Here is a 27,078-nt window from a genome sequence, read left to right on the forward strand (position 1 = left end):
CATTATACACTTTTCCACTCGATCTCATACTTTCAAGTTCCATCTCAACTCATTATTCCATCGCCACATCATTTGCCACTACTGTCTTACCACCACCAAAGTCAAGAATTTTGATGCAAGAGATTATTTTGGAAAGTTATTAGGCTCGAATAGCCAAATGGGTTAGCCCGAAACTTGGCAGGTTAGGGTTGAAAATTTATGACCCGAAAAATCCATAATCTGAATAGCCCGACAACTTGATAGGGTTAGCCTGAACCCGAATGGGTTAGCTGATTGACATCCTAGCTTTTACCATCCAAACCACCGCTTTTCCCGGTCGTGACCAAGTTCTGTTGCGGGGCACATTCGGTATTTCATTGTCTGTAACGGCGCGTTAAATGGCGGCAGCCGTTTGGTTGAACCAACCCAACAACTACCACTTTCCTTCGTAGTTCACACTTCTTTCCCCCTTTTTAACTTTACTCAAAAATATTGTATTTTACGTAATTATTAATCCCCGTTTATTCCTTTCCAAATTGGCACTCTTAGCTGTAATTGCTTTATTTAATGGAAATTAATAATTAATTAACAACTTTGTTGAGACACATCACATTGAAACTATAAACGATGACTCATCCCTTCTTTTACAATTTTCAGTTTTTTCCCAACTCCTTCTAACCTCCTACTTTCTCTCTCCACACCTCTCTCCACGTAGCGAATTCGCAGACTGCCGGCGAGGCCACTCGCCGTCAATTGCATTTTTTGTGTTGTGTCAATCGCGCAATTCTGATTTGTGAACCTGACTCGCATCGTTCCCGGAGTTATTATCAGAATGCGGATAGTATAGTTCCGTTTGGTTGTATTTTATTCTTCCGAGAAGACGGAGGCTTGAGATAAACATTTGGTGGATGAGATGGTAATTTTTATTTAATTGTTTGTGCTTGATGTGCATTTCTGGTTGATTTATGGACTCATGAGGAACGATTTTTTATGTGCCAAAAAATTAAAACAGCTTATTTTGAAATTTCGGCCTGTTGAGAGCTTCATGAACTAGTAGGAGTATATTTTTAGCTGCAAATTTGCATTGGATGAGTGGCTGCCGTGGCCATGAAAATCAGGCATTTGATTGGCGCCTCTTCTAAATTACGGAAATATTTCTCTTTTTCATGTACTCATTTGGATCGGTGGTTATTCCATATGGATACAAGGAATGCGGTTTTTGTTAAGTTGTCACTGCTTCGATTTTGGGGATGAGCGTTCTTTTTTGATTTGTTCATTTTTAATCATTCTTCTTTATTTCTCTATTTGGTTTATTTTTTTTGGGAGTTTTCATTTTTCTGTACTTTATTTCCTATTTTATTTCTGTTTGAAACTCTATGTACATACCTAGGAGTTTTTGCATTTTAATTTGTCTGGTTTCGGTGCCATTTATAGATTTTACCAGCCTACCTTTCTGACTTAATTGGTGAACTTTTAGGATGTCTCATTTTTCTGGAAATTTTAATTTTCTATTCCATATTCTCATGTTTGACTTTTTTTCCTACTCTATAACAAAGGTTGAAGATTTAATTGGTGTAGATGCATTTAATATATTCTTAATCTTAGATAATAGTTCTAGTGGAGTCATCAGAATATGTTTTGTCTCTACAGTGAGTACAGATGAAACAACGATTATCATACGACGTTTAGAGAAAATAGAATCGACATCAAAATGACAAAAGAGAATTGTTATTTCTTATACTAGTAGGAGTATGTTTCACCAATTCCCCTTCGTGGGTCTAGGTATAGCTTGTTCTAAATGATGATAAATGCACAAAAGAGTGCGTCAAGTAGTTATTTTTTCAAATTTTGAACTATTATAGATGCAGCCTTTTTTTCTGTTCCTCAAATGGGTTGTAGTACTTTGTTTCATGCTTTATTGCTTTGATCAAATGCTTTACTTAAAATTTGTTTTGTGCATGTTTTACATTAATGATTATGCTATGTTTTGCAGGTGGAGGGAAGAGTTTGTTCTTCTAGACAAGCAAAACTGGAATTTTTAAAGCATAAAATGTTAAAAAGGAGGAAAACAGAAACAGAGAATGAACCTTATGTTGTCAGCAAGACGCTGAATAGGAGTGGTGGTGATGCTTTAAGAACTTCTGCTTCCTACGGTGTTAGTTTGCACAGTCATGCTGACCTACCAAGATTTGGTAACAGTTCTTCCACTATGGAAGATGTTTTCTCGAAGAGGAAAGTGGCTAAATTTGATATTTCGGACCTCGAATGGACAGAGAAAGTTCCAGAGTGTCCGGTTTATCGTCCAACTAAAGAGGAATTCCAGAATCCCTTAGTTTATATCCAAAAGATTGCCCCAGAAGCCTCTAAATATGGTATGTTCAACACCTGATTATAACATATGAATTTTATTGAATTATTTTGTTGCAATAAGAATTTTGTGATGTTGGGCCTTTGTTGCTGATAAAGTTCCTGTTCAGTGACTTCTTTATTTTAGTAGTTAGCAGTTGGCTACATAATAAATGGCCAACATTAACTATTTGCTTTTGCAATGGCTTCTTTCATTAAGATCATGGCTTTTGTCATCCTTAATATACCTATCTTTATTATTATTTTGGAAGAGAAACAGCTAAAGTTATGCTTCAATCTTCAGGTATTTGCAAGATCATATCCCCTGTAAGTGCTTCTGTTCCTGCTGGTGTAGTTCTTACAAAAGAGAAGGCTGATTTCAGTTTTACAACTAGGGTACAACCACTTCGTTTCGCTGAATGGGATAGTGACGACAAGGTTACCTTTTTCATGAGTGGGATGTGAGTTTTCCCTTTATTATCTGCATTGCTCTACCCTATTCCATTGTCCTTCCAGGCTTTAAACTTGATTGATGATTTTCAGAAACTATACTGTTCGTGATTTTGAGAGGATGGCGAACAAGATTTTTGCTCGTAGATATGGTAGTGTTGCGGGCCTTCCTGCCGCATTCATGGAAAAAGAATTTTGGAATGAGATAGCTTTTGGAAAGACTGAAAGTGTCGAATATGCATGTGATGTCGATGGGAGTGCATTTTCATCTTCTCCGAATGATCCACTTGGAAAAAGCAACTGGAATTTTAAGGTGTTCTTCTCATAATAAAGGTTTTAGTCTTTTTTTTTGTTTTCAAATGGAATTTGTCTGACAGACAAACTAGATGTTAATAAGAAAATAGGATATTTTTGGTAGTACAATATTATACTATCATCTTTTCCATATTTCCCCCCTTTATGTTTGTTTTTTTTATATCTAAAACCTCTCATGGTTCCATTTCTTGTATAAGAAAATCCTTGTGGAGGGCTCTTCCATGGAGTGCATTTAGCAATGATTTTTACTCTCTCCTCCACCTTTTATCTAAACATTTGAAATGTCTAGCCTCTATAAGATACTATATCCACTTTCACTGTCTTTTTTTGTACACATTGATGTCTTGATCTTCTGTGGGGACTTGATTGTTAGTATCTTATATATTGTACTTGTTTTCAGAAAATCCCTCGGCTGCCAATATCTACTTTGCGTCTTCTTGAGACGGAAATTCCGGTATGTGCTACTTATTTCTTCAAAATAGCTTTAATTTTTTTTCTCTTTCCAGACTGATATGTGGTTTATCTTAGGGTGTCACTGAACCTATGCTTTACATAGGGATGCTGTTTAGTGTTTTTGCTTGGCATGTGGAAGATCATTACCTGTATAGGTATGTGTTTTTCTACTTAAGAGGCATGGTGTCTGATATGATTCTTAACATTGGCTGATCATAGTTTCTTATACGTGCAGCATCAATTATCACCACTGCGGGGCTGCAAAAACTTGGTATGGCATTCCAGGTCATGCAGCTATTGATTTTGAAAATGTGGTAAAGGACCATGTCTATGCTCATGATATCTTACCTGGTGACTGGGAGGATGGAACTTTTGACGTTCTTTTGGGGAAGACAACTCTTTTCCCACCAAACATATTGTTAGAACATGATATCCCTGTTTATAGAGCTGTCCAGAACCCTGGGGAATTTGTAATAACTTTCCCTAGAGCTTATCACTCAGGATTTAGTCATGGTACGTGATAAATATGCTGCTTCAGGTTGAAATTGGGTGGTTCTGAAGTGGGTCGTTCTTATAAATATGAAACAATTTCCTGTATCTTTCAGGTTTCAATTGTGGTGAAGCTGTTAATTTTGCAATGGGCGATTGGTTTCACCTGGGATCAATTGCAAGTAGGCGCTATGCACTGCTCAACAGGATGCCTCTTCTTCCCCACGAGGAGCTTCTCTGTAAAGAAGCAATGCTACTACGTTATGCAAGACCTGAATTTGATGAGCCAGAGCACACACATGGAGATTTGGTATCACAGACAAGCATAAAGGTTTCTTTTGTTAATTTGATTCGGCTTCAGCATTATGCCAGATGGTGTCTGATGAAATCAAGAGCATGCACGGCCATCTCTTCTTTCTCCCATGGAACAATTCTCTGCAGCCAGTGCAAACGTGATTGTTATGTAGCATATCTGAACTGCCAGTGTTACTCGCACCCTGTATGCCTCCACCATGGTAATACAGAGTTCCTATAGCTTTGATTTTTCTCATAATATCTTTTGCTAGAATATTTAAACATCTTTCTGTTCCTTAACAGATACAACATCACTTGATTGGCCTTGTGGAAGGACTCCAACACTTGCTGTAAGAGAAAACATTGTAGAAATGGAAGCAGCAGCCAGACACTTTGAGGAGGAGAAGGATATATTGCAGGAATTTGAGCGGAAGTATGGGAACAGCGGTGATTTTGGTTCACTATTTTGCATGTTCTCAGGAGATGAAAATGATGGCTACATCCCTTATGGAAAGATTTCTCCTGTATCAGACGAAGAAATTTCTGAATGCCGATCTGTTTTAACCAGTTGCAGCAAAATTACTAAGACCGAAATTACGGATGCGTCTGTTTCTTCTATGCTACTGTTGAAATCATCTGAAAGTCTCAAAATGATGGCCAAAGTAAAGACTCAATATCCTCTTAGAGTTTTTGTTAAATTTTATTCTTTTACTGAAGAATCATTAATATTTAATGAAATGCTGAACTTGTTTACTTTGGCAGGCTGGGCAGGATAATGGAAACTCTAACTTCGAGGGTAGCATACATGCAATGCCTTTTGAATATTCCAAACCCTTGAGCAGAAAGCCTAGATCCGAAAGGAAGGTAGTTCAGGAGGTCAACACTACAAGTGCTATTCATGAAGATGAGTCGGATTCAGAAATATTCAGGGTTAAGCGAAGATCGTCTTACAAAGTTGAAAGGAAAACTGCACGTGATTTGACATCTTTAAACACTGACCAGCAGGTATTATTACATTTCATGTCTGGGTTGTTTGATTACATATTTAGCATTTATTTGGCCGTATTTGTAAACCTCAAATTGGAAATTCGCTATAATATGGAAGACTATTCAACTTTAGCCACATTAAAGTTACCCCACCCCTACCCTCAAGCTCCCATCACTCCCGCTGCCCACCTACACACAAAAGAAGGAAAGATAGAAAGAAGGGTGTAAATGAACAGAAATAGAAGACAATCACATACTGAATATGTGCTGATCTAAAGATTTTGCAGAATATAGTCAATGACAGTTATAGTACTGTTAATACCACTTATTATTTTGAGCTGCTATTATCCCGTAACTCTAAAAATATGCTAAGATAATTAAATCATGTTACTAAGTCGTTCCAACCTGTCTTCTGACATAGTTTGTATTTGTTTACCATCCACACTGGTATCTCATGTACACTATTTAATTGAGCTGTGAACATATATAATGGAGCCTTGGTTTGGCTGGGTTGATCTCCACAATAACTTTTGCATCAAACAGAGCTAAAAATACTTGGTTCTTTAATGGAAAATGAAGCGGTGTACTTTGATTGGTCAAGTCCCACTTTGAGTGTTGAGATGGGTGTAGGATAATTCATTTGAAAAACACTAAATCTATTATCTATATCATCATCTCTTTGTGCTACAAACTACCAAGTATTATCTATATCATCTCTATGAACTTTCACTCAATGGTTTTACTTATTGCAGTAATGGTGACACTTGTCTCTTGATGGAGTGTTTTCTTTCTGAAATACTGGAGTTAAGAGTAATATCTTAAACTAAATTTTGGGACTTCGTTTTTTGTTAGGGTTTCAAGCGACTCAAAAGGCAACTGGAAGTGCAGTGTGGAATCTTAACATCATCAGGCTGTCCTATCTCTGATGATCAAAGTCACCATTATGTTATGAGCTCTACTGAATCTAAAGCTAATTCCAAACTAGCCATAAGAAGCACTTTTCCTTCCATTAAGTTCAAACAAATGCCTAAAGTTCTAGGTGCAGAACTGCACAGAGATCAGAGGCATCACCATGAGTCGAGAGAAAATCTAAAGCACAAGGGACAGAAAGCCAAGATGAGTGACTGTTTTAGGTGGTGATAGAAATTGAAACTGGAATAGGTGATAGTGGCTATGCAGCTGAAGAATCTTCAACCTAGCTAACTTGGCTAATGACATTCTTTTTCGGGGGATCTAACAACACGGAGGTTAGACATACGTTTTGATGAAGCAGCGACATGAAGTTAACTAAATATTAGAAGTAAAATTATTCTTTGTGCAAGCTCCAAAATGTGGACAAATTGCACAGTGATTCTTTTGCGGTTGTCGGCTGGGGATTTAATCTTTGGCAGGAGAACTCTCTCATAAGTCATAGGTACATACAACAGGTAGGTTTTAGGTCATGTACATTTGCTAGTGTAGGCAATTCCCATTGATGTTCTCATTTCTGCTGCTTCTCTTATAGGGTTCTGATATTCTTTCTTGTAGCTATTGACAGTCAACTATATTGATAAAATCTCAGAAACTCCTTGTTTCGTTGTGTGTTTCCAGCTTCTTATGCTCAGTATCACGACATATTGCTTGTTTTTTTTGCAAGAGCCGAGGTGGACTCGATATTATTGTCTCTTGATTTCGTTTAGGTTCATTCAAGGAGTGTGTTTTGTTTAATGCATTAAAGAATGTAGTGGTGTCGCTGGCCTCTAAACTGCTAGTTTCGGTACAGAGTCGCCTGCCTGTTCTGGTTCCCCAAAGGTGGAACCCACGCATGAAGTTCAGTGATTTTTGTTCAAAACTGTTAAAAGTGTTTTACAGGTTTTTGGATTCCATTTAACAAAAATGTTACCATATCATAATCTATTTTCATGTGTTATTTCCATAAAGACAAGCTTCACCAACAAGAACACAGAGCTTGCATTAATACACACAAGTTCAAAAACTCAGTATTCTTTCCTCCATGCCTGAAGCTGGTGCTCAAGATACAAAAGTTTCAAAAATTATACGATTCTGTCAACAAATTGTTTTCGGGAGATTCTACGATTCCTCTAAGACCCTGAAAAGAAGCCAGTAAATTAAGTTTACTAATGATCAGAATGGAAATAGTTGAACAGGATAGTAAAGAAATCAGGAGGTTCACCTAAAAACAAAATAAAATGTGTGTGTGTTTCCATGTGGTTGTTTTTACAATTAGACAAACTTCTAACTATACTGATATTCATCCAAGGCCAACATAGGTTTGATTTAAATTGTACTAGCAGTCAACACAAATCCACGTTTAGATGAATTCTTGAAGACCCATCCAGACTTCAAAGGGTATATAGATTATTCAACTCAAAACTCTTTCAGCACTGATGACCGCTAGCATGTAGAGCCTCATCAATAATAACATATACTTCCTTCGTTCCATGTTAATAGAAACAATTCTTTTCGTCACAGCAGATTAAAAAATAAAATTTAATATGTGAAGTGGAGTGAATAAAGTTAGAGAGAGGATAAAGTATGAGATAGAGAGTGTATTTTTTTTTTCCAAATATAGCAATGACTCTATTATGTTGGAACATCCAAAAAGAATACAACTCTATTAATGTGGAACGGAGGGAGTATAATATTAAATCACATAGATCATCTACTATAACCATCCATGAACTTCCTAAAACATAGCAGGGAAAAATATTAAGTAATAAATAGATGAGGTACCATGAGATTTTGCATTGTATTTCCAGCAAGTTTAAATTGATCCTGTACCAAATCATTGAAAACAATTAATTAGGAAAAACAGGTTGCTACAAACTACTTGATTGTACAGTTAAGACCAAACATCAGATACGGCTCGAAATCACTCAAGATGAGGAGACAAAGTGTCATATATCTTCTGAATAACAACTGAAATGAGCAAGATTGGTTTTAAGAAAAACATGGGTCTCATATTTTTTCTTGCCTCAAAAGGCATACCTAGAAATTGGAAAGACGAGAAAAGGACATTCGATAAGAAAACGTCAGCATGTAATTAATGGCTTTATCACAAAAAAGAAAGGGGAGAAAAAAAATTACAGGCGCAAAAGAATAGCCAACCTGAATTCTTTCTGGCATGGGCATCCTTTTTCCATTTACAATGCCACACAAGTACATCACGCCAGCATTTGCAAACTCCTATAAACAGCATGAATGATCAAGTATTAACTGCTGCAGAGGTGCAATTTTGAAGCACCAGTATTACATTCTAACATTTACTTGCTTGTTAAATTCAAGTCGGAGAAGTAACTTGCAGAACCAAAAGATAGAGAAGATTCTAATACTCAGTTGAAAAAAAAGTAGTTCACCTGCTTGTCTTCTAGTGAATGCAGTTTTCTGTCCTGCAACAGGACATACAAGGTAAGATTCAAAAGGGGGGGGGGAGGAGGGAAGCAGTTCAAAATAAATAACAATTAAACAAGTGTGAACCAAGTATGTAAAGATGATGCCGGATCCCAAACAAAGTCCCATGCCTTGAATTCATGATATAAAGCAAAACTAACTTGAATTCTTGGGATAGCGAAACCAGGGAGCTAGAAGGTATGGGGCGCATCTATTTCATGTTGGATTTACAAAGAGTTCATGGATGTTAAATAAGCAATATGATTATTATGGAAGCATTTGATATATAACATTAATTATGGTATATGGGTGATAATTCTTAACATGAGACAGTTGCGCGACACGAACATCAAATAGAAATAACGGGATAAACACATCTACAAGTGTGGCAACTTAATGACTATAAGCAATATAAACATTTCTTGTACTACTGGCAAGAAAATTGAGGACCAGAATCAACAGTCAATAAAAATAATCCCATACTAATTACTATGCTCTGTTTCTCCTTGTACATGTTACCTTCTTCATTTTACTTACAAGACACGTTAAGAAACATTTACATGAAAATGTTACAACCTATTTAAACAGAACTAAAAGATAGGGTAATGATTTGAATAGTGAAAACTGACCAAACCAGAAACAATCTGGTGCAGCGCGTTCAGATCAAAGCTTATTTGAGAGAGATCAGCATGTGCATCAGTGACCTGTTCCAAGATTATAATTATTAATATAAATGATTATTATTACTAATAAATTACTAGTAAGAAATAGAAAAAGAGATCAGTGGTACAGCATGTACCTCACTCCTAATTAATTTCAAAATTTCTATTTGCTCATCGATTTTTCTGTAAGTTCTCAATTCTCTGAGTCAGGTGCCTTTTTGCTGCCTGCTCGGAAATCATATAAAAAATCAATCTGTAAGCAATTTCATATGAAAAATAGTCGGACCACCAAGGTTGTAGCTAGTATAATGTTTCAAGTTCATGTTAAACAAGGATATTCTGTTACAAAGAAACATGATAATAAATAACTTTAAAACAGATTAAAAAGCCAAGGCATGTATTAAAAAACTACTATTACTTTGCCAATCAACATACAAACACCAATACCCATAAAACAGACACAATAACCTTCTTAACAGTTGATATAGTTCATAACGAAAAAATAGCTCATACTTACAGCAAGAGCATCAGACACATGATCCAAATGCTTTGTCAAGTTTGAAACAGCATTTGTCATATTCTGCTTTGTTACGTACATCAGGTCTGAGAAGGAAAGACCCTGACATTTGAAGATGGAGAATTGGAGGGGTCATATCATGAAAAAGGGAATTAGTCACTAAAGAACAGATGCTGGCAGAAGAAAACATAAGACAATAAACAAGAATAACCTTTAAAAGTAGAAAGTCCTAGGCATGTAAATGAATGTAATATATATGTTCTAACATTCCACCACATGTACCCATAACCCACAGCCCCAACGGCAGCAGCTGGGACAATTAGAGATGCTAAGTTACCTACGGCAAAGAGATAAGGAGTCAACACTTACAAAACTATAAGGGACATATGTTCTAACAAAAACACATGATACTGACTCTGGGTAGAGTTCCCATTTAGAACTGTAATCTGCCTAGATGAGGCCAGCTGGCGAACCTCCATGGCTAATCGACGTACCTGAAAATGATCAAACCATATATCGAATCTGCAGGGCAAATCTTTTGAAATATTCATGGACATTACACTAAATATTGTGCTCATAAGATGATTTTAACAATACCAAGTTACTGAGATCCTTAACAAAAATGGAGAATGAGACCCAACATTTCGGTGGACATGAAAAAAGCCAAAATCCAAAATTAAATCCATTTGCACATGCATGCAGAGAAACAAAGACAATACCTACCAGATGAAAAACACACGAAAGAGGATGATATCTTAGTAGTTCTAAAGATAGCTTGGATAATGATAAATGCCTAACCACCATCACCAATGATTGTACACAACAAGCAGGTACTTGAGTAAGTGACCAAAAAAATAACAATAAGCTCTAAACCAGTAACATCAAGATGTAATTTCATCCGCTACCAAGCACAAACCTGGGTGGCAATAGCATCAGAATAATCAGAATCCCCCTCCGACTCGCCTGATTTCTCCATGCCTTTAACCAAATTCTGCCGAGTATCCAGGAAACATTAACAAATTAATCAGAATCAGATATTCATCAAAATAAAGGTTGTAGCTGAAGAAACTTTAGTTCACAGAGGTCACCGATGTAGCAAACAATCATGATACTGCTAACTTTAACTGAGAAATACTCACATTTAATGTTACCTTCAGCTACTAGTCTATTAATTTACAGAATCAGAAATCAGTTTCTCTGAAAATGATTTTAACAAAGCGCCTCTCCTCACAGAACTATTTCAATAGCATTCCCAGATTGAATTTCGTAAATATCAGAAAAAGATACAAACTTTGAACCAAATTACAAAGAACCCGTACATCATATATTCAGATTTCAAATACAACTCAAAAGAAAATTTCCAACACCGTACTAGTTCGAAAGGAATGGAGATGGAAAATTCAATACCTGCAACTCACCCAGTACATCTGATAATTTGCCATTCTTCAATAGTATAGTTCCCGTGTAACCTAATCTCACAAGAAAAAAGCAAAGCAAAATTTACCCCCTTCTAAAATGAAACTACAAGAAAAAAATGGTAAATAAAAGAAAGGGAATAAAGTACCAGCTCCAGCGATTAGGAAGATCCTGGATAATCCGATTCCAGCTTGCATAGCCATGGCGGGAGAGATCACTGAAATTGGATTTCAGTTCCAAAGAGAAACGAAATTCAACTATTCCATGGGATGGATGTAACGGTGACATCCCGACGGACTTCCCAAAGGACCTCCCACTGACCCGCCCAGTCATAAGGACATCAAGGACGTACCGACGGACATCCACAATAATAAAAATTCACAATTTCACTAAATTAAACAATTTACGGAATTAAAATTTCGACACGAATACGGAGAAAATGTAATGAAGTTCAACGAGTCGTATATATAGAGTTTTTTTTTTTTTTAAAAATAAAAAATCAGGACGTCTGTCGTGGCACCGCAATGACAGACGTCGACGTAGTCGAAAAGCCGCGGAACTCCAGTGTCCGCAAGCAACGTCCGCGTCCGCCGGTCGCACGCCTAATGGCGGAAGTCCCGCGCGAATGTCCGTTGGGACACCCGCCGCTGCGGATGCTCTAAGCTATGCTAATACGTATTATGCGACGTCGTTTAAATCAGGCCAATGTGCAGCCGTTGAAGTAATTCAGCCGATTTAGTGTCGAACCGCAAAATGAATCGAGTCATTTTTTAAAACCGATTGAAAATCGAACTGAAAATATGGATTAATTTTTTTTTCTATCAAGTTTATATTAAATGATTGAAACGTGATGGAGTGCTATTTCATAACAAATGGTGGTATACATTGTCACTGCGGACGCAGGAATTTCTGCTGGTAGGGTCTTTACTTAGAATTGTCAACGAGAAATTAGAAATAATCTTATTTGTGGATGGAAGAACTTTTAATGTGTATTGGTAACGTAACGGGTAAAGTGCAAGAGGCAAAGACAAAAATTAGTGAAATTTTTTTCATAAATAAAAATGACACTAATTTTGTGGGTATACTAAAATTAAAAAAAAGAATTTTTTTAAAATAAAACAAATATATTTGCATAATTAAACTGAAAAAATAAAAGAGAAAATTTTATCTTACTGTTTAAAGTCACTAAGATAACAAATTTTGAGTTTGCATGGATTATATGCAAAGAAAATTGAAATAATACTTTTGAATTCATTAGTTGAAAACTAAGTTATTAAATTGAATTTAGTTAACACTCCTAAATAAAAATAAAAGTTTAACACAATACATTTTTTTTAAAAATTCATATATTTCAAACAAATAGTATTAAATTTAAGAAATTATTGCACATGTAATTTAAATCAACAGCCCATAAATGAACCGACATTTTTTTAAGCAGCACAACTTCTTGACACATTTTACGAAGAAATTTTATAATAATATTAATAGTTTTAGTATAAACTAATATAATCACATCGTGTTCTTCCTCAAACCACCTCGGTAGCCACCGTTCTTCATCTCAATCCCCCAATTTTTGATTTCTTAATTGTTCAGCCCCATTTCACCATACAACTTCTGTTGATTTAGTCTTAAACGGCTTTAGTTTGGCGGGGCTAAAGATACATTTCAAAATTTTTGAAAATTTTAACAATAGAAAAAACTTTTTTAAAAAAATTGGGTAAGGGCTTAAGTTTTACCCTCCATGAACGTGTGTCCGCCCATGTTGTCACAAATTAATTATTAGCATGAACACGGTCGATGTAGAATCTGGTCACACCCTTGCAAACGTGATGGTGGAACGTCACGTTGAAGAAGGGTGAAGCAATCTGATAGCACGCCACGCATGCTTGATGCACGTATGGTTGTCTTGGCCGATATCATGACACTTACAAGGCACGCGTGTGCACTACATTGGCCAAGCGTATTGCAGTTGAATTGACAGTTAATCTTTTATTCCTTTTTAAAATAGATTTTTATTTTGTTTTTGACCTTTTATTTTATTAAACCAACTTCCTATAAATACCTTTGCACACTCCACCCACACATTGAAATCTTCTTCAAAATTTTCTAATTTAATCCTTTTGTTCATCCTAATTCTCAATATCTTCAACTTATATTTTATAATTTTCAGTGTTTTTTTTAGATGCAAATTCTAGTCCTATCCTATTCGCATAGATGCATTAACTATAGTTACAACTTAAGCAAACACTCCATAATTAAGAAGGTTGTGAGATTGAACTCTTGATTCTTTCTCCTTTTGTTCTATTTCATTCAAATTTACTTCTGTTCTGAATGCAGCTAAACTAAAATACAGTTATTGACACAACATAAATTTTAGATTATCTAAAACATTTATTTATATACTCAATAATTTACTGGGTAATGAGTACATTTTGACAGGCCACCTCAGTCCTTCTCATCTAACTTGAAACAAACTAATTTATGAACCCAAACCAATCTCCAAAATGTATATTTTGAGTTGGGGAATGTTATTTATTTAAGCCACCCTTACTGTAATTCCACCTGTCCCATTGCAGTTGGCAGTGCTATTCAACAACATTAATTCCTTTTTTATGATTTTCAAAATTCAAAATAAAATCATACCATCTCTCACCAACCTTTATTATTATGTATTGAAAAAGAAAGGGACATTATCGTAATTACGAACAACTTAAAATATCAAGAAGAATTTAGCAATAATTCGAAAAGTTGGGATGTCAGCAATGCAAATTCTGAAGATGGTGCTAACATTTTCCAAATGTTGCTATATATTTAATACGATATATACGAACTAAAAAACAAATGTATCTGTCAAAACTATGTACGTACTTTCATTTAGCATTAGATGGTGGGAACAAAACATTTGTATTTACAATGTTATTTTAGGAGTATTAGATATTGGTCCACAATTTAGGAACACTTTCTTTATATCCTAAATTATGGTTATTTTAAAAAATCCTAAGTCCAGGTGATTTCATTTCTACTTTTATATCCTTAAAAAAAATATTTTTGCAGTGTTATACTACCAATCTACATTCTAATCAATATTAGAATATCATACGTAATTAAAGTTATATATGTGGCCTGTGGCAATAGATCTTAAAGTTGAAACCACATATCACGATCTTTAAATTAAATATTATAAAAACTACTATAGTTATATACTTAATTATATTGATACAGTATCACCCATTGATCATTACTATAAATTTATAATCGACAATGTTTATAAATTTCAATATATAGCGTTATACATTGGCCGTAATTATATCAGTATCACGTGTCCAAAGGGACCTAGTTTTGGTATGTCAAAAAAGTTTATATATATATATTTTTTTTACTTTTAATTTATATTTCCTACACATATTACGTAAGTTATATAGTATTGATTACATATAGGTATGCTCTTTTTAAGTTACGCATTTTTAATAATCATATTATGATAAGTATGTAAATTAACCATTTATTAGTTTAATATAAATTTAGTGACTAACATCATTACATTCATTAACAATCATATTTTACAGGTACTTTAAAACTTATTTAAATTAAATTTAAGCATATATTAATATAATTATATTATTATATATAGTAATTAAATCATCATGTTAGTACCACATTATAATTCTAATGGTCTTAAATAGTTTATATCCCGTAAAAGTTTTATTAATATTAATGGTCGCAAAAAAATGCTGTGACCAATATTTTTATTTATCTCTATTAGTTAGTAAAAATAAAAGTATGAAAATGCCACGACCATTGCCAATGGATTGAATCACCATTATTTTCATTTATGAAATTTCCATTGAAGATATTACACTTGTAAATTCCGCACATGGCTTGATAATAAATACGGTGGTAACGAAAGTGATTGTGTATTAAAACAAAAGAATTGCGAAATCAATGCCCCTTACTATTAATTGAACAATTGAAGAACATACAGCATACCTGAAATTAATATCTTACCAAAGTACATTAAATTTCTTTTTCTTTTGCTCATGAATGATCACGAGTAATATTGATTTCAAAGAAACGCGTATTTTTATTATGTTAGTTAGGACTTAGGAGGAACATTATATTTTGGTACCACATAGCTCTGATGCATCGTTATATAATATTTGCTCTGTTCTATAGCAGTGAAGTCATTTTCACATTTTGGTACGTTTCATAGTTATGGAGTCATTTCATTTTTTAAGAAAAAGCCAACATTTTTAATAATTTTTACTTTATTCTCTCTTCATCTCTCTGCTTTTTTTCATTTCCTACTTTATTCTTCTCTTCCTTTTTTCATTTCCTACTTTATTCTTCATTTACTTAACTCACTTAACACAATTTTTTTTAAATCGCGTGCCGAAAAGAAATGTCTCCACTACCGCAGAACGGAGGAAGTACATGTTAGGTCATTATCGTGTCGACACAATAAAAAAAGCACTGGTAAAAAGTTGAATATTACTCATCATAGTAACACGATTTAATTCATATTAACAAAACATAATAACACGACACGATAATGCCATGATAACAAAAGTTTGAATTCTAATATTAAAATAAATTCTAATTAGTAAACTAAAAAAATAATTAATAAAAATAATAATATCAATGATAACGAGTTACACAAACATGAATGACACGATATGACTCTTATTGCGGGACGGAGGGAGTATTAAAATTTTTACTTTCGTTTGATAATTGGATGTTTTTCTTGGTTTTTGAAATTTATTGAACGACCTTCTGGTTCAAGTAAGTGTTCACTTATATTCAGCCTTGTTATTGTTTCTATTTGTTCAATTATGCTTGCGTGTGTTAGATCTAGGATTTCCAAGTAATTTCAGATTGCTTCGTTGGTTTAATCTTTCACATGATGTTTAGATTTAATTTCAGCTCAAGTGTCATACGAGTTTTCTCATGCAAGGTGGTCAGTTCAGGTTCATTTAAGCTCCTTAGAGCATCCGCAGTGGCAGACGTCCCGGCGGACATCAAACCGGTGTGCCGGACGTCCGCCATTGTGTGCATGTGACGCGGATACGGACATCCGCTGCGGACACCGCAGTTCTGCGGCCTTCCGCTGACGTCCGTCGCGGAGTCCGTGCGGACGTCCGCCATTGCGTTGACTCTCACGGACGTCAACGCGGACATCCCGATTATTGCATTAATTTTTTTTAAAAAAATTCTATAAATACTTATTGTTGCACTTCATTTCATTCGCACCACTTGTATTAACGAGTATCTCTCTCTAAAATACTTTTCTTTCAAAGAACAATGGAGCATCACGATAGCGATTCCCCCGCTACGAGCGAGTCACAGTCGCCTTATTTTCCCGGCGGCGGGAGTACGCCGGTGTCCGCCGCGATGCCCCAAATGTCGGGGATGATACCCCAACCTCAAATGGCGGCAAGGATGATGTCCGGGTACTACAACATGTACCCGTAGTAGTATAGTATGATGCCCCAAATGTCCCAGATGCCCGGAGCGAGTGCCGGAATGCCCCAAATGCCAGGGATGATACCCGGAATGCCGAGAATGATGCCTAGAATGTCGGGGATGATGCCCCAGATGTCGGGGATGATGCAGGGGTCGCCGGCGTCTGCGGGGGGAGTAGGCAGGGGGTTCCCAAATCACCGGTGGACAAGGTCTACCGGCCCTATATGGATTTACTGTCGACGGACACACACCCCCCCTGAGTACTCCTCTCGAGACTCAGTTCACTGGCATCGACACATTCTCGATGAAGGAGTTGGGGCTATCTCTGATCCGGGATTCTCCCACAGACGCACCAACGATGATAGGGAGGAGGGGGAGGACAGGGAGAGTGAGGGGCAGGGGACGGGGCAATACCTCGCCCGTCCCGATGTACAGTGGTGAGGCGGGGGAGGGGTCCAGCGGGAAGAAGAGGACCTTCTGGAGCATGGAGGAGTGCATTGCGCTGTCGAAGGCGTGGATCAGTGTAGTGAAAGATCCCAACGTCGGGGCGAACCAGCAAATCGACAGGATGTGGTGGCGCATTAGCCAAAGCTACCTCCAGTTCAAACCGCCAGGGGGGAAGCCTCACAACGGAGAGCAATGCCGAAAACAGTGGGAGTGGCTGAGGAGGCAGCTCAGCCGATTTGCCTGCATTTACACAAACAACCTCCGCTCAGTAACCAGCGGCATGTCTTCTGAGGATGTGAAGCTTCTGGCGCACCAGCAGTTCCCCGACAGTGAAAACGGGTTCGGAAAATTCAAATATTGGGAGGTCTATCTTGTGGTGCAGTCTTCGCCCAAGTTCACTGCGGGCGTTGAATCTGGCTGGCCGAAGCGGACGAAGATCAGCGCCTCCGGGGAGTACAGTAGCAGTGCTGGTTCCCACGAACTCCCCCCGCCGAGGCAGAATTCCCGACACCCATATCGTCGAACCGCCGCCGTGGCCCGGTTGGGCAAAAGGCGGTGGCGCGGACTGCGAGGGGAAGCGCCAGTGGATCCGCCGATGCCCAATCGACAGCGCCCACCCAAAACAATCCCGAGAACCCCTCCTTCGCCTGCATCGCAGCACATGAAACCTTGTTACATGCGATGGTTGAATGGCGTCAATCGACCCGACCCCATTACAATCGGTCGCTTAAACCCCTCATCAACATTATGCGGCGCGATTTGGGGTTCGGAGACATGTCGGGGGAGTGACGACGAGGGGGGTGGCGGCGGCGGCGGCGACGAGGGTACTGGCGGCGGGGAATCCGAGGAGTGAGCCGACAGTTTTTTTATCTACGTAATTTTTTAGTTACTATGTATGTTTTTTTATAATTATGTATCTTTTTTTAGTAAAGTGGTTGTAAGATCTCCGTATTTGCGTCGAATTTTTAATTTCGTAAATTGTTTAAATCCGTAAATTATTTAATTTGTGAATTTGTGAATTTTTTTTAATGTGGGAAGTCCGTCGGGATGTCCTATCCGCCACTGTGCAGTGGGAAGTCCGTATGACGTGGCATCCGCAGTGGGAAGTCCGTATGACGTGGCAGGAGGTGTTTTTGGGATGTCCCCCTATACATCCGCAACACCGCGGATGCCCTTAGTTAAATATTCCTCATGTGTTCCACTTGTGCCTAAAAACCAACTCTCGTTCTTAAGTTTTAGTAAATAGATTCTCAATTTATGTTTCAGTAATAACTTGGAGAAAAAGAAGTTGGTTACTCATGTTTGTACCTTCATGCTTTTTGTAAGTATTAAAAATTAAACAATAACATATGTATTTGTTTGAGAATAGTACTCCTATTACATTTGGTTATCAGTGGCGCCAATAATTCGAAATATTATTTTTTTAGTTAAACATATATTTGTTTGGGAATAGTACTCGTAGAGAAGACTAACGCCTTTATTACCGAGATGAGCTATATTAAACTTATTTAATCCACTTACTCAAGTCAAACATACTATTATTTCATTATAAGTGAAAACTTAAATTAACTAATATAACAGCACATTTACATTGCATAAACATCCATTAATTCTTAAAGCTCGAGAAATTTCAGTCTCATTATCAAAATCTAAACAAATTGCTATTCCAAAATTAACATATAGTAATTCGTAGACTTACAAGTCATTATTCACATTTACAAATGTAGAGTAACAATTACACACTGTGGTTAATTTATTTAACAACTTGGGTAGAGGAAAGTAGTACGTCTATTTATGAACCATATTATATAAAAACTCAACTGGACCTCAATTTAACTAGTACACCCCGGATTTCTAAAATTAGTCCATTTTGACTCTTTTTTCTCTACTTTGTATTCCTTAATATTCTATCAATTTTGTTTATTACTCCATCAAGCAATTTTGCTCTTTCATTAATTATTTCCTTTTAAACTTCTAACTCTTAATCTCTAACAACCGGTCTTCTTTTCACATGTAAAATGTAACCGATAAACAACATATATTACTTCTTTCTTTCATTCATGAAATAATGTCTAATTTTATCATTTTGGGAAATTTAAAATTTTCACTAAATCATTAATGTTGATACTATTAGGAGTATATAAAAGTATGACTTATATTTGACTAACTTTTTTTTACCAAATTTCTTTTGTATTAGAGTCAAAAGAGGATTTTAAATTGTGAATGGAAGGTTGTAAATGTTAATTACAAAATGTTATTACAACTTAAATAGATGAAGACTGAACCGACTTTATATCACACAATTTACGTACAAGTTAAATATTACTCCCTCCGTTCTATATAGTAGTGGAAACATTTCTTTTCGGTATAGAAATTAAGAAAAACGTGTGTAATGTATTAAATAAAAAGATAAAAAAAATATGAGAGAAAAAAAAGTAAAGAGAAGAAAGCAAATGAGAAGGAAAAGTAAGTGAGAAAAATGTTATGACTTTTATTAAAAAGTGAAATGAATCTACCGGTAGTCTATGTAATAATATGACAAAATGACGGTACTACCGTCAAATAGAAAAAGTAATATTGAACCGACTTCATCCAAAAGAGGAAAAAAAGGAGTGAATCCGACTACAAAAAGTAGTAAATGAGTGGAAATATTACCCTAAAAATGATGGTTTCGATAGAGAGATTAAAGAAAGAAGAAAAAGGTTTGACTTGTGGGCTCCTCCGCTCACTCACATGTCACAAGAGGGACACGTGTCGCCCAAACAGCCATGAACCGGCGTTTCATCGGTTTTCTTTCATCGCATTTACAGCGCCACCCCAATCCCTTATCGTATCTCCTCCATTTACCCATAATTACAGCTCACTGCAACGCTGTTTGAGAGAGATAGGTAGAGAGAGATACAAACGACAAAAAAAAGTGTGTTTGGTAAAGAAACATACTCCATATTCAGAAGAAGAAGAAGCTGCTTTAAAGCGCACAGCCGACACGGCTCGCTCGGTATTAACTCTCACTCGTTTCCAGCTTTTTTTCTTATTCGCTTTCATTTTTTCATCTCACTCATTTAATTTTCTTTTCCTAACAATCTCTCTTATTATATTTCAACTGCCAAATTCCATCCATCGCCACGGAGAAGATAACCCCTTTTTCGCCAAAACCCTCTTCTAAATTGTTTTGGCATTTTACTTTGATTTCCATTTTCCTTTTTTTTATGCAAACGCAAATGATTCAGCGTATAAATTTGGACTAATTACTCAATTTTATTCCCCAACTCCCTTTCTGGAAAACGCTAATTCTGGGAGAAGATTGAGATTATCAGCGGAAGAAGAGAATGTATGGAGATTGCCAGGTTCTGTCGTCACCAACAGTGGGAGGCCGAGGGCACCCTATTTCATCAGATAACTCGTCTCTCCACAACTCCTCCTCCATCCAAAACCCCAACTTCAGTTTCATGGCCAATTTCACCAGTTTCTCCCCGATTCTCCAGGTAAGGTTTTCAAAAATCTCCACGCGTTTTCAGCATTTGAAAAAAATGGTTGATTGATTCTGAAATTAGCAGAAAGAAGAAACCGCGATGGCGAAAAGCAAAGATGAATTAGTGGAAAGCGGCTCCGGCAGCGAGCACATCGAAGGAGCGTCGGGAAATGAGCAGGAGGAGGCGGAGCAGCTTCTCGCCGCCAAAATCAAACGCTACCACCGCCACACTGCCCGCCAGATCCAAGAGATGGAATCGTGCGTCTCTCTCTCCCTCTCTCTACAAATCCAATTAAATATTTTAGTGATTGATTAATTAATTCGCACGTGATCCAGAATGTTCAAGGAATGTCCACACCCAGACGACAAACAACGCCTCAAACTCAGCCAAGAGCTCGGCCTCAAACCAAGGCAAGTCAAATTCTGGTTCCAAAACCGCCGCACTCAGATGAAGGTGAGCGACCATCTAATTTTTACTACTCCAGCTGTTAAAAAGGGATATGTAAAAGTAGGTGGGTATATAAAAGGTCAAAACGAAAGAGGTAAACTATGGTGTGAATATCTACCTCATTAAGTTAGGGTTACTTTCGAAGCCTGGCAACGCCATTAATGCCCCCTGTGGGGTTGCGCAGTCAACCCCAACTGCTGCTGCATGGACTCTCCTACGGGAACCAACACTTTAATGCGTGTGGTTTAGGGTTTATCTTGGGACAAATCATTAAGTCCTGCTAAGTACCTTTTAATTTACATGGCTTTTCCCTTAATTAATTATGATTACTGTATCTATTTAGGGACAACAAGATAGAAAGGAGAATGTGGTGCTTAGGGCGGAGAATGAGGGCCTCAAAACGGAGAATTACCGGCTGCAGGCCACATTGAGGAATATAGTATGCCCCAGCTGTGGAGGTCCCGGTGTGCTCGGGGAGATTGGCTACGACGAGCAGCAGCTGCGCATTGAAAATGCACGTCTCAAAGAGGAGGTATATATACCCTAATAATTTATTTTCTTCTTTTTTTTTCAAAAAAATCACCTTGTCTGGAAATGTTGTAGATATTCTTTGTAATGAACTGATATACTACTACTAAATTAGGATGATGTTTGTCTCTTTCAAACTTTATGAAATGACTATAGCATAGTTTGTTCACTGCCATGTGTGTAGTGTAACTTTATATGACAAAAAAATAGTGATATTCAACACAAATTAAAATGTGGCCTTAAAAATTGTGTTATTGAAGAAAGCAAGAATCTCTAGAAGGGATTTTAGGAAGGATTATTGATGGTATGTATATATATGCAATGCAGTTTGAGCGCGTATGTTGTATGGTCTCGCAATACAATGGGCGGCCGATGCAGGCAATTGGGCCAAGCTCCGGGCTGATGCAGCAGCAGCCTCATTCATTAGAACTGGACATGGGCGTGGGCGTTTATCCAAGAAAGCTTGATGAAGAGCACATGAGCAATTGCCCTTCTGACATGATACCTCTTCCTTTCATGCCCGAAAACTCCCATTTCCCAGGCAACACTCTGATCTTGGAAGAGGAGAAATCTCTAGCCATGGAGCTGGCCATGTCGTCCATGAATGAGCTGCTGAAGATGTGGCAGACAGGCGAGCCCCTTTGGGTTCGGGAAGCTGATACTGGAAAACATGTCCTCAATCTTGAAGAGTATGAAAGGATGTTTTCTTGGTCTGCCAGCCTCAAGCAGTATCCTCATCAGCTGAGAACTGAAGCAACCAGAGATACTGCTGTTGTGATCATGAACAGCATCACCCTTGTGGATGCATTCCTTGATGCAGTAAGCTATACATACATATACATAATAGTGTTTTCTTGCTTCAAGAATACTCAAGTTTTGGATACTGTTGTTTTTGGTTGTAGAATAAATGGATGGAGCTTTTCCCTTCTATCATTTCCAGAGCTAAAACACTTCAGGTAGTTCACTCAGAGGCTCCTGGCCATGTAACTGGTTCTATTCACTTGGTAAGTATTAATCTAATCTTGACAAAGATTTAAAACAAATTAATTAGATTTATTGCAATTGTGACATATCATTCAATCAATTAATGGCAGATGTATGTTGAGCTACAAGTTCTTTCTCCATTAGTCCCGACACGAGAGGCTCATTTCCTCCGGTACTGCCAGCACAATGCGGAAGAGGGAATGTGGGCTATAGTCGATTTCCCAATGGACGGCTTCCACAACGATTACTCTCCTTCCTTTCCTTACTACAAGAGGCGCCCTTCTGGATGCATCATTCAGGACATGCCTAATGGATACTCAACGGTAATTTGCCTATTCATTTACACATTACATTAATGTATGCATTAAATTATTGCACCACGTTTACCATGAGTATTTTATGTTATTTTCAGGTAACATGGGTGGAGCATGCTGAGGTTGAAGATGGGCAGATCAATAATGTCTTCAGCAGTCTAGTCAGCAGTGGTGTGGCATTTGGGGCGCAGCGGTGGCTCGCTGTTCTGCAACGGCAGTGCGAGAGGCTTGCCAGCCTCATGGCCAGAAACATATCTGATCTTGGAGGTATAACAATTTTTACTTTAAGATGAAAAGATGAAATAAATTTCTAACTAATGGTAATACATGACAGTGATCCCATCGCCTGAAGCACGAAAAAGTGTGATGAATCTTGCGCAGAGGATGATTCGGACATTCTGCCTCAACATAAGCACTTGTTATGGCCAATCTTGGACAGCCCTTTCTGAATCTGCTGATGATACTGTTCGGATCACTACCAGGAGAGTCACCGACCCCGGCCAGCCTAATGGCTTGATGCTCAGCGCCGTCTCCACCACTTGGCTGCCCTTTCAACACAAGCAGGTTTTCGATTTCTTGAGAGACGAACGCTCCAGAGCTCAGGTTCCATTTTCTATATATTTTTTTTCCAATTCTGCTCATTTTGTGCATATAAATACTAACTAATTTGTTTTGAACTTGTTTAACAGATCGATGTACTCTCAAATGGGAATTCACTGAATGAAGTAGCTCACATTGCCAATGGCTCCAATCCAGGAAACTGCATTTCTCTTCTTCGCATCAATGTAGGTCCACCATTTGATTTAATTAGTTAGGGTTTTTATGAATCCTCTCTTTCTTTCTTTCTTAAAATTGGGATCATATATTTATAGGTTGCAAGCAACTCATCACAAAGTGTGGAGCTGGTGCTGCAAGAGAGCTGCTGGGATGATTCAGGGAGCTTAGTAGCGTACGCGACAGTGGACGTGGATGCGATCCAGATGGTGATGAACGGCGAGGATCCATCGTGCATCCCGGTGTTACCAATGGGGTTCGTCATCGTCCCAAGCACTAACAGCAACAATGAATCAGGATGCCTCCTCACAGTGTGCCTCCAAGTTCTGGCAAGCACAATGCATAACGCAAAGCTTAATCTCTCAAGTGTCACGGCTATCAACCACCACCTCTGCAACATCGTGCAGCAGATCACCGCCCTTCTCAATGCCGACGGTCCCTCCACCTCCCCCACCGATATAAATTAATTTGGGTTCTCATTTTAGACATTAACTAATTATTGAAGGTGAATTATGATTAGGGTTAGAGTGAGTAGGAAAATAGGAGTCAAGAGCGCACCATATAAGATACAGCTCCTTGCTACTTGGTAAGGCTCATAGTTTATGGCCTCACCACATAGCAAGGGTTGCTTGGTTCGGGTATTGACTTCCTCTTATTCATTTATACTATCAATTTCAATATTAATATAAGCGTTTCTTCTCAAATTACTATCCAACATTACTTTGCATGGTTAAATTATTTTTAGTGATAGTGCTACTCATACCAAATTAATGAGTACAAATCCTAAAAATTCAGAAGTTCATTCATCCATCAACGTCGCCCCTCCTTATAGTGATACTCTTGATCTATTCAAAAATCATTTTTTTTAAAAAAATAGGTGTTATGATCGAGCATTTTTAGGCACACAATAATGATTCTTCTATTCCTTCTTCTATTATAATTATGTTAATGTTGGAATGAATTTCAAATAAGTTCTCATTTTTATTGTGAGAATGGATAATTGTTTTCATTACAAAGATCTATGATAAGGAAAATAAATCATGGAATATTAGGAAACTTTTCTTATTTCAAAAATTAAAATTACTTTCATTAATATTTTATAATTAAACTAAATGCATAAATTTAATAATTGAGAATCAAATTACCTCCTCATCTTCTTATAACCAAATCAAATAATAAAAATTTCAAAATTGAAAATCAGATTATTTTTCCATAGCACAATTTTTACCAAATAAATAAGCTCTAGCAATATCAAATTTTCATTTTAAAAATAATTCAACCTCAACGTGGCGTTATTTTTAACTTGTGCGACATTAATGAGAGTTCGAATTTACACGTATTTTCACATCAAGACGCATTTATGATTTAGGCGCAAAGTAAATCACATGAAGATAAACTGCATATATGATTTCTTATACAGATCATATGACTGTGACTTTAATTAGTCAAAGTCTATAATTCATAATATAATTGAGAAACCGATGATACATTTATTTTAGTATTCAGCCTTTAAAATGTTATTACTGCAGGCAAATAAAAGGAGAAAAACTTCTTATAAGCTGAAAAGTGAAGAGTTTTGGTGGAGAACTAAGAATTAAGAATCAAGATTCAAGGTTCATTATTTTGGTAAGCAAATTCAAGTTTGTTGATGCAAAATTACATCTTTAAAATTTACTACTGTAGTACTATTATTTTGAAGATCGATTGAAATGCAAAAAGGAAATGAATGCATCTATATATATATATATATATATAGGGTTTTGATCTATGCAAAACTAGATTTAAATACAGAAACGCAGAACAATATCATAATTAGGTCACTTTTACGTCATAATTAGGTAATTTTTAGGTCATGCTAACAAAGCATGACCTAAAACGATCTTAGCATGACATTAAACCCAAATATTATAATATGACCTAAAATTGCTTAATTATGACCTTCCGTGTTTTTGGTTAATTATTGACCATTAGATCATCTAATCCTAGGGCCAAGATTTGGTCTGCATTTCTGGATTTAAACACATACTTATTTTGATCATCTCCCTATATAAATATATATATATATATATATATATATATATATATATATATATATATATATATATATATAAATAAATGGCACATGAAAGGGAGGGGAGCATCCTTTATCTTTATTATGTCCCATTACTTTTCCTAGCAATTTACAGTTTGCATTTTGCAGTTTGGACCATATGTTGTTTATGAAGGGGGGTTTCAAATTTTGAATTTCCCATTTTTGCATTAAGAAACTATATATCCGGCCCAAATTAAGAGAACGATTTTAGAGAAAAGGGAAGAAAATTTGTAAATTGAAAATTGTATATACACATTTAATGTATCTCCCAAACATATGTATGGTACAGGGTCAAATTACAACTTTAATTGGTAGTATTTAATTAGAGCACCACCTTACTTTTATGTTAGTTTGTTGTTAAAAAGTGTGTGAAATTTAATTTTGGCATTTTGTGTGTAAACATTGTCGCACACATTGAGCCTTATCTTGTTCAAAAGTCCAAATTTGCCTTAACTAGGCTTGAGTTGCAGGTTAACTAATTAAACATACTCCTATATTACAATTTCAGAGTTGTTGAAGATTTTACAAAATTCAAAGTTGCTAATTTAGCATCAATTTTCGTCATTTTGAAAATTAAAATATATCTAATTCGAGATTATATATATAACGTATATATAGAATCAATTAAAAGACTGAAGTTTAACGGTTACCATATTCTTAAGACCGATTTTATGCTTAATTTCCCCCAGTTTAGATAAATGAGGATATGAACTAACTGTATATAATTAATAAAAATTACTACTCCCTCCGTCCCCCAAAATTCGTCACCATTTGACCCGGCACGAGTTTTAAGAAATATAATAGAAAGTGAGTTGAAAAAGTTAGTGGCATGTGGGTCCTACTTTTATATATTAGTTTTATAATAAAATGTGAGTATGAATGAGTTAGTGGAATGTAGGGTCCACTACCAAAAATGGTAAAAGTGAAATGTGACAAATTTTTAGGGACGGACAAAAAAGGAAATAGGTGATAAATTTTCAGGGACGGAGTACTACATGCTACTAATGGATACAAAAGGAGAAAAAATTCCATTGACTTGGACATACCAAGGTGGAAATATTATTTGGTGTGTCCTACCACTAATATATTGACAAATGGATATTTAGAGGGTCCCACTTCCAGCTTGGAGATTACCTATTCACGCTCTAACGGAACAAAATTTCTCATATGGAAATTATAAATTATCCCATAAATACATTCATGCATAATATATACACAATCTTTCTATGATTTATCTCCCAATCGTCTCCAAATAAATTAA

At 36.6% G+C, this 27,078-nt stretch overlaps 2 protein-coding genes and 1 pseudogene across 4 annotated transcripts; 2 read left to right on the forward strand and 1 right to left on the reverse strand.

Moving 5' to 3' along the window:
* Nucleotides 1-628: 628 nt before the first annotated feature.
* LOC121768473 (lysine-specific demethylase JMJ706-like) lies at nucleotides 629-6,885 on the forward strand. Of its 3 annotated transcripts, none has more exons than XM_042165002.1 (11): nucleotides 629-895; nucleotides 1,973-2,351; nucleotides 2,630-2,786; nucleotides 2,869-3,088; nucleotides 3,491-3,544; nucleotides 3,619-3,698; nucleotides 3,779-4,056; nucleotides 4,149-4,547; nucleotides 4,630-4,988; nucleotides 5,089-5,331; nucleotides 6,166-6,885. In XM_042165002.1, the coding sequence occupies exons 1-11, from the start codon at nucleotides 893-895 to the stop codon at nucleotides 6,451-6,453; spliced, it is 2,460 nt and encodes an 819-aa protein (XP_042020936.1). In that variant the 5' UTR covers nucleotides 629-892; the 3' UTR covers nucleotides 6,454-6,885. The 3 variants fall into 3 exon arrangements, with proteins under 3 accessions (XP_042020936.1, XP_042020937.1, XP_042020938.1); XM_042165003.1 differs by lacking the exon at nucleotides 629-895 and adding an exon at nucleotides 1,480-1,761; XM_042165004.1 differs by lacking the exon at nucleotides 629-895 and having other exon boundaries at nucleotides 2,213-2,351; nucleotides 2,630-2,652; nucleotides 2,721-2,786.
* Nucleotides 6,886-7,105: 220 nt separating this feature from the next.
* On the reverse strand, nucleotides 7,106-11,599 carry LOC121768474 (annotated as a pseudogene).
* An 8,469-nt stretch (nucleotides 11,600-20,068) lies between these two features.
* On the forward strand, nucleotides 20,069-24,440 carry LOC121767435 (homeobox-leucine zipper protein HDG5-like). The gene is made up of 12 exons (XM_042163695.1): nucleotides 20,069-20,203; nucleotides 20,509-20,690; nucleotides 20,763-20,935; nucleotides 21,014-21,131; nucleotides 21,469-21,657; nucleotides 21,981-22,472; nucleotides 22,556-22,657; nucleotides 22,748-22,960; nucleotides 23,050-23,218; nucleotides 23,286-23,554; nucleotides 23,641-23,736; nucleotides 23,824-24,440. Exons 2-12 carry the CDS (start codon nucleotides 20,535-20,537, stop codon nucleotides 24,190-24,192), a joined length of 2,346 nt encoding a protein of 781 aa, XP_042019629.1. The 5' UTR covers nucleotides 20,069-20,203; nucleotides 20,509-20,534; the 3' UTR covers nucleotides 24,193-24,440.
* The last annotated feature ends 2,638 nt before the right edge of the window (nucleotides 24,441-27,078 follow it).

The sequence above is a fragment of the Salvia splendens genome, chromosome 15 (genome assembly GCF_004379255.2).
Source record: "Salvia splendens isolate huo1 chromosome 15, SspV2, whole genome shotgun sequence".
Classification (NCBI taxonomy): Eukaryota; Viridiplantae; Streptophyta; class Magnoliopsida; order Lamiales; family Lamiaceae; genus Salvia; species Salvia splendens.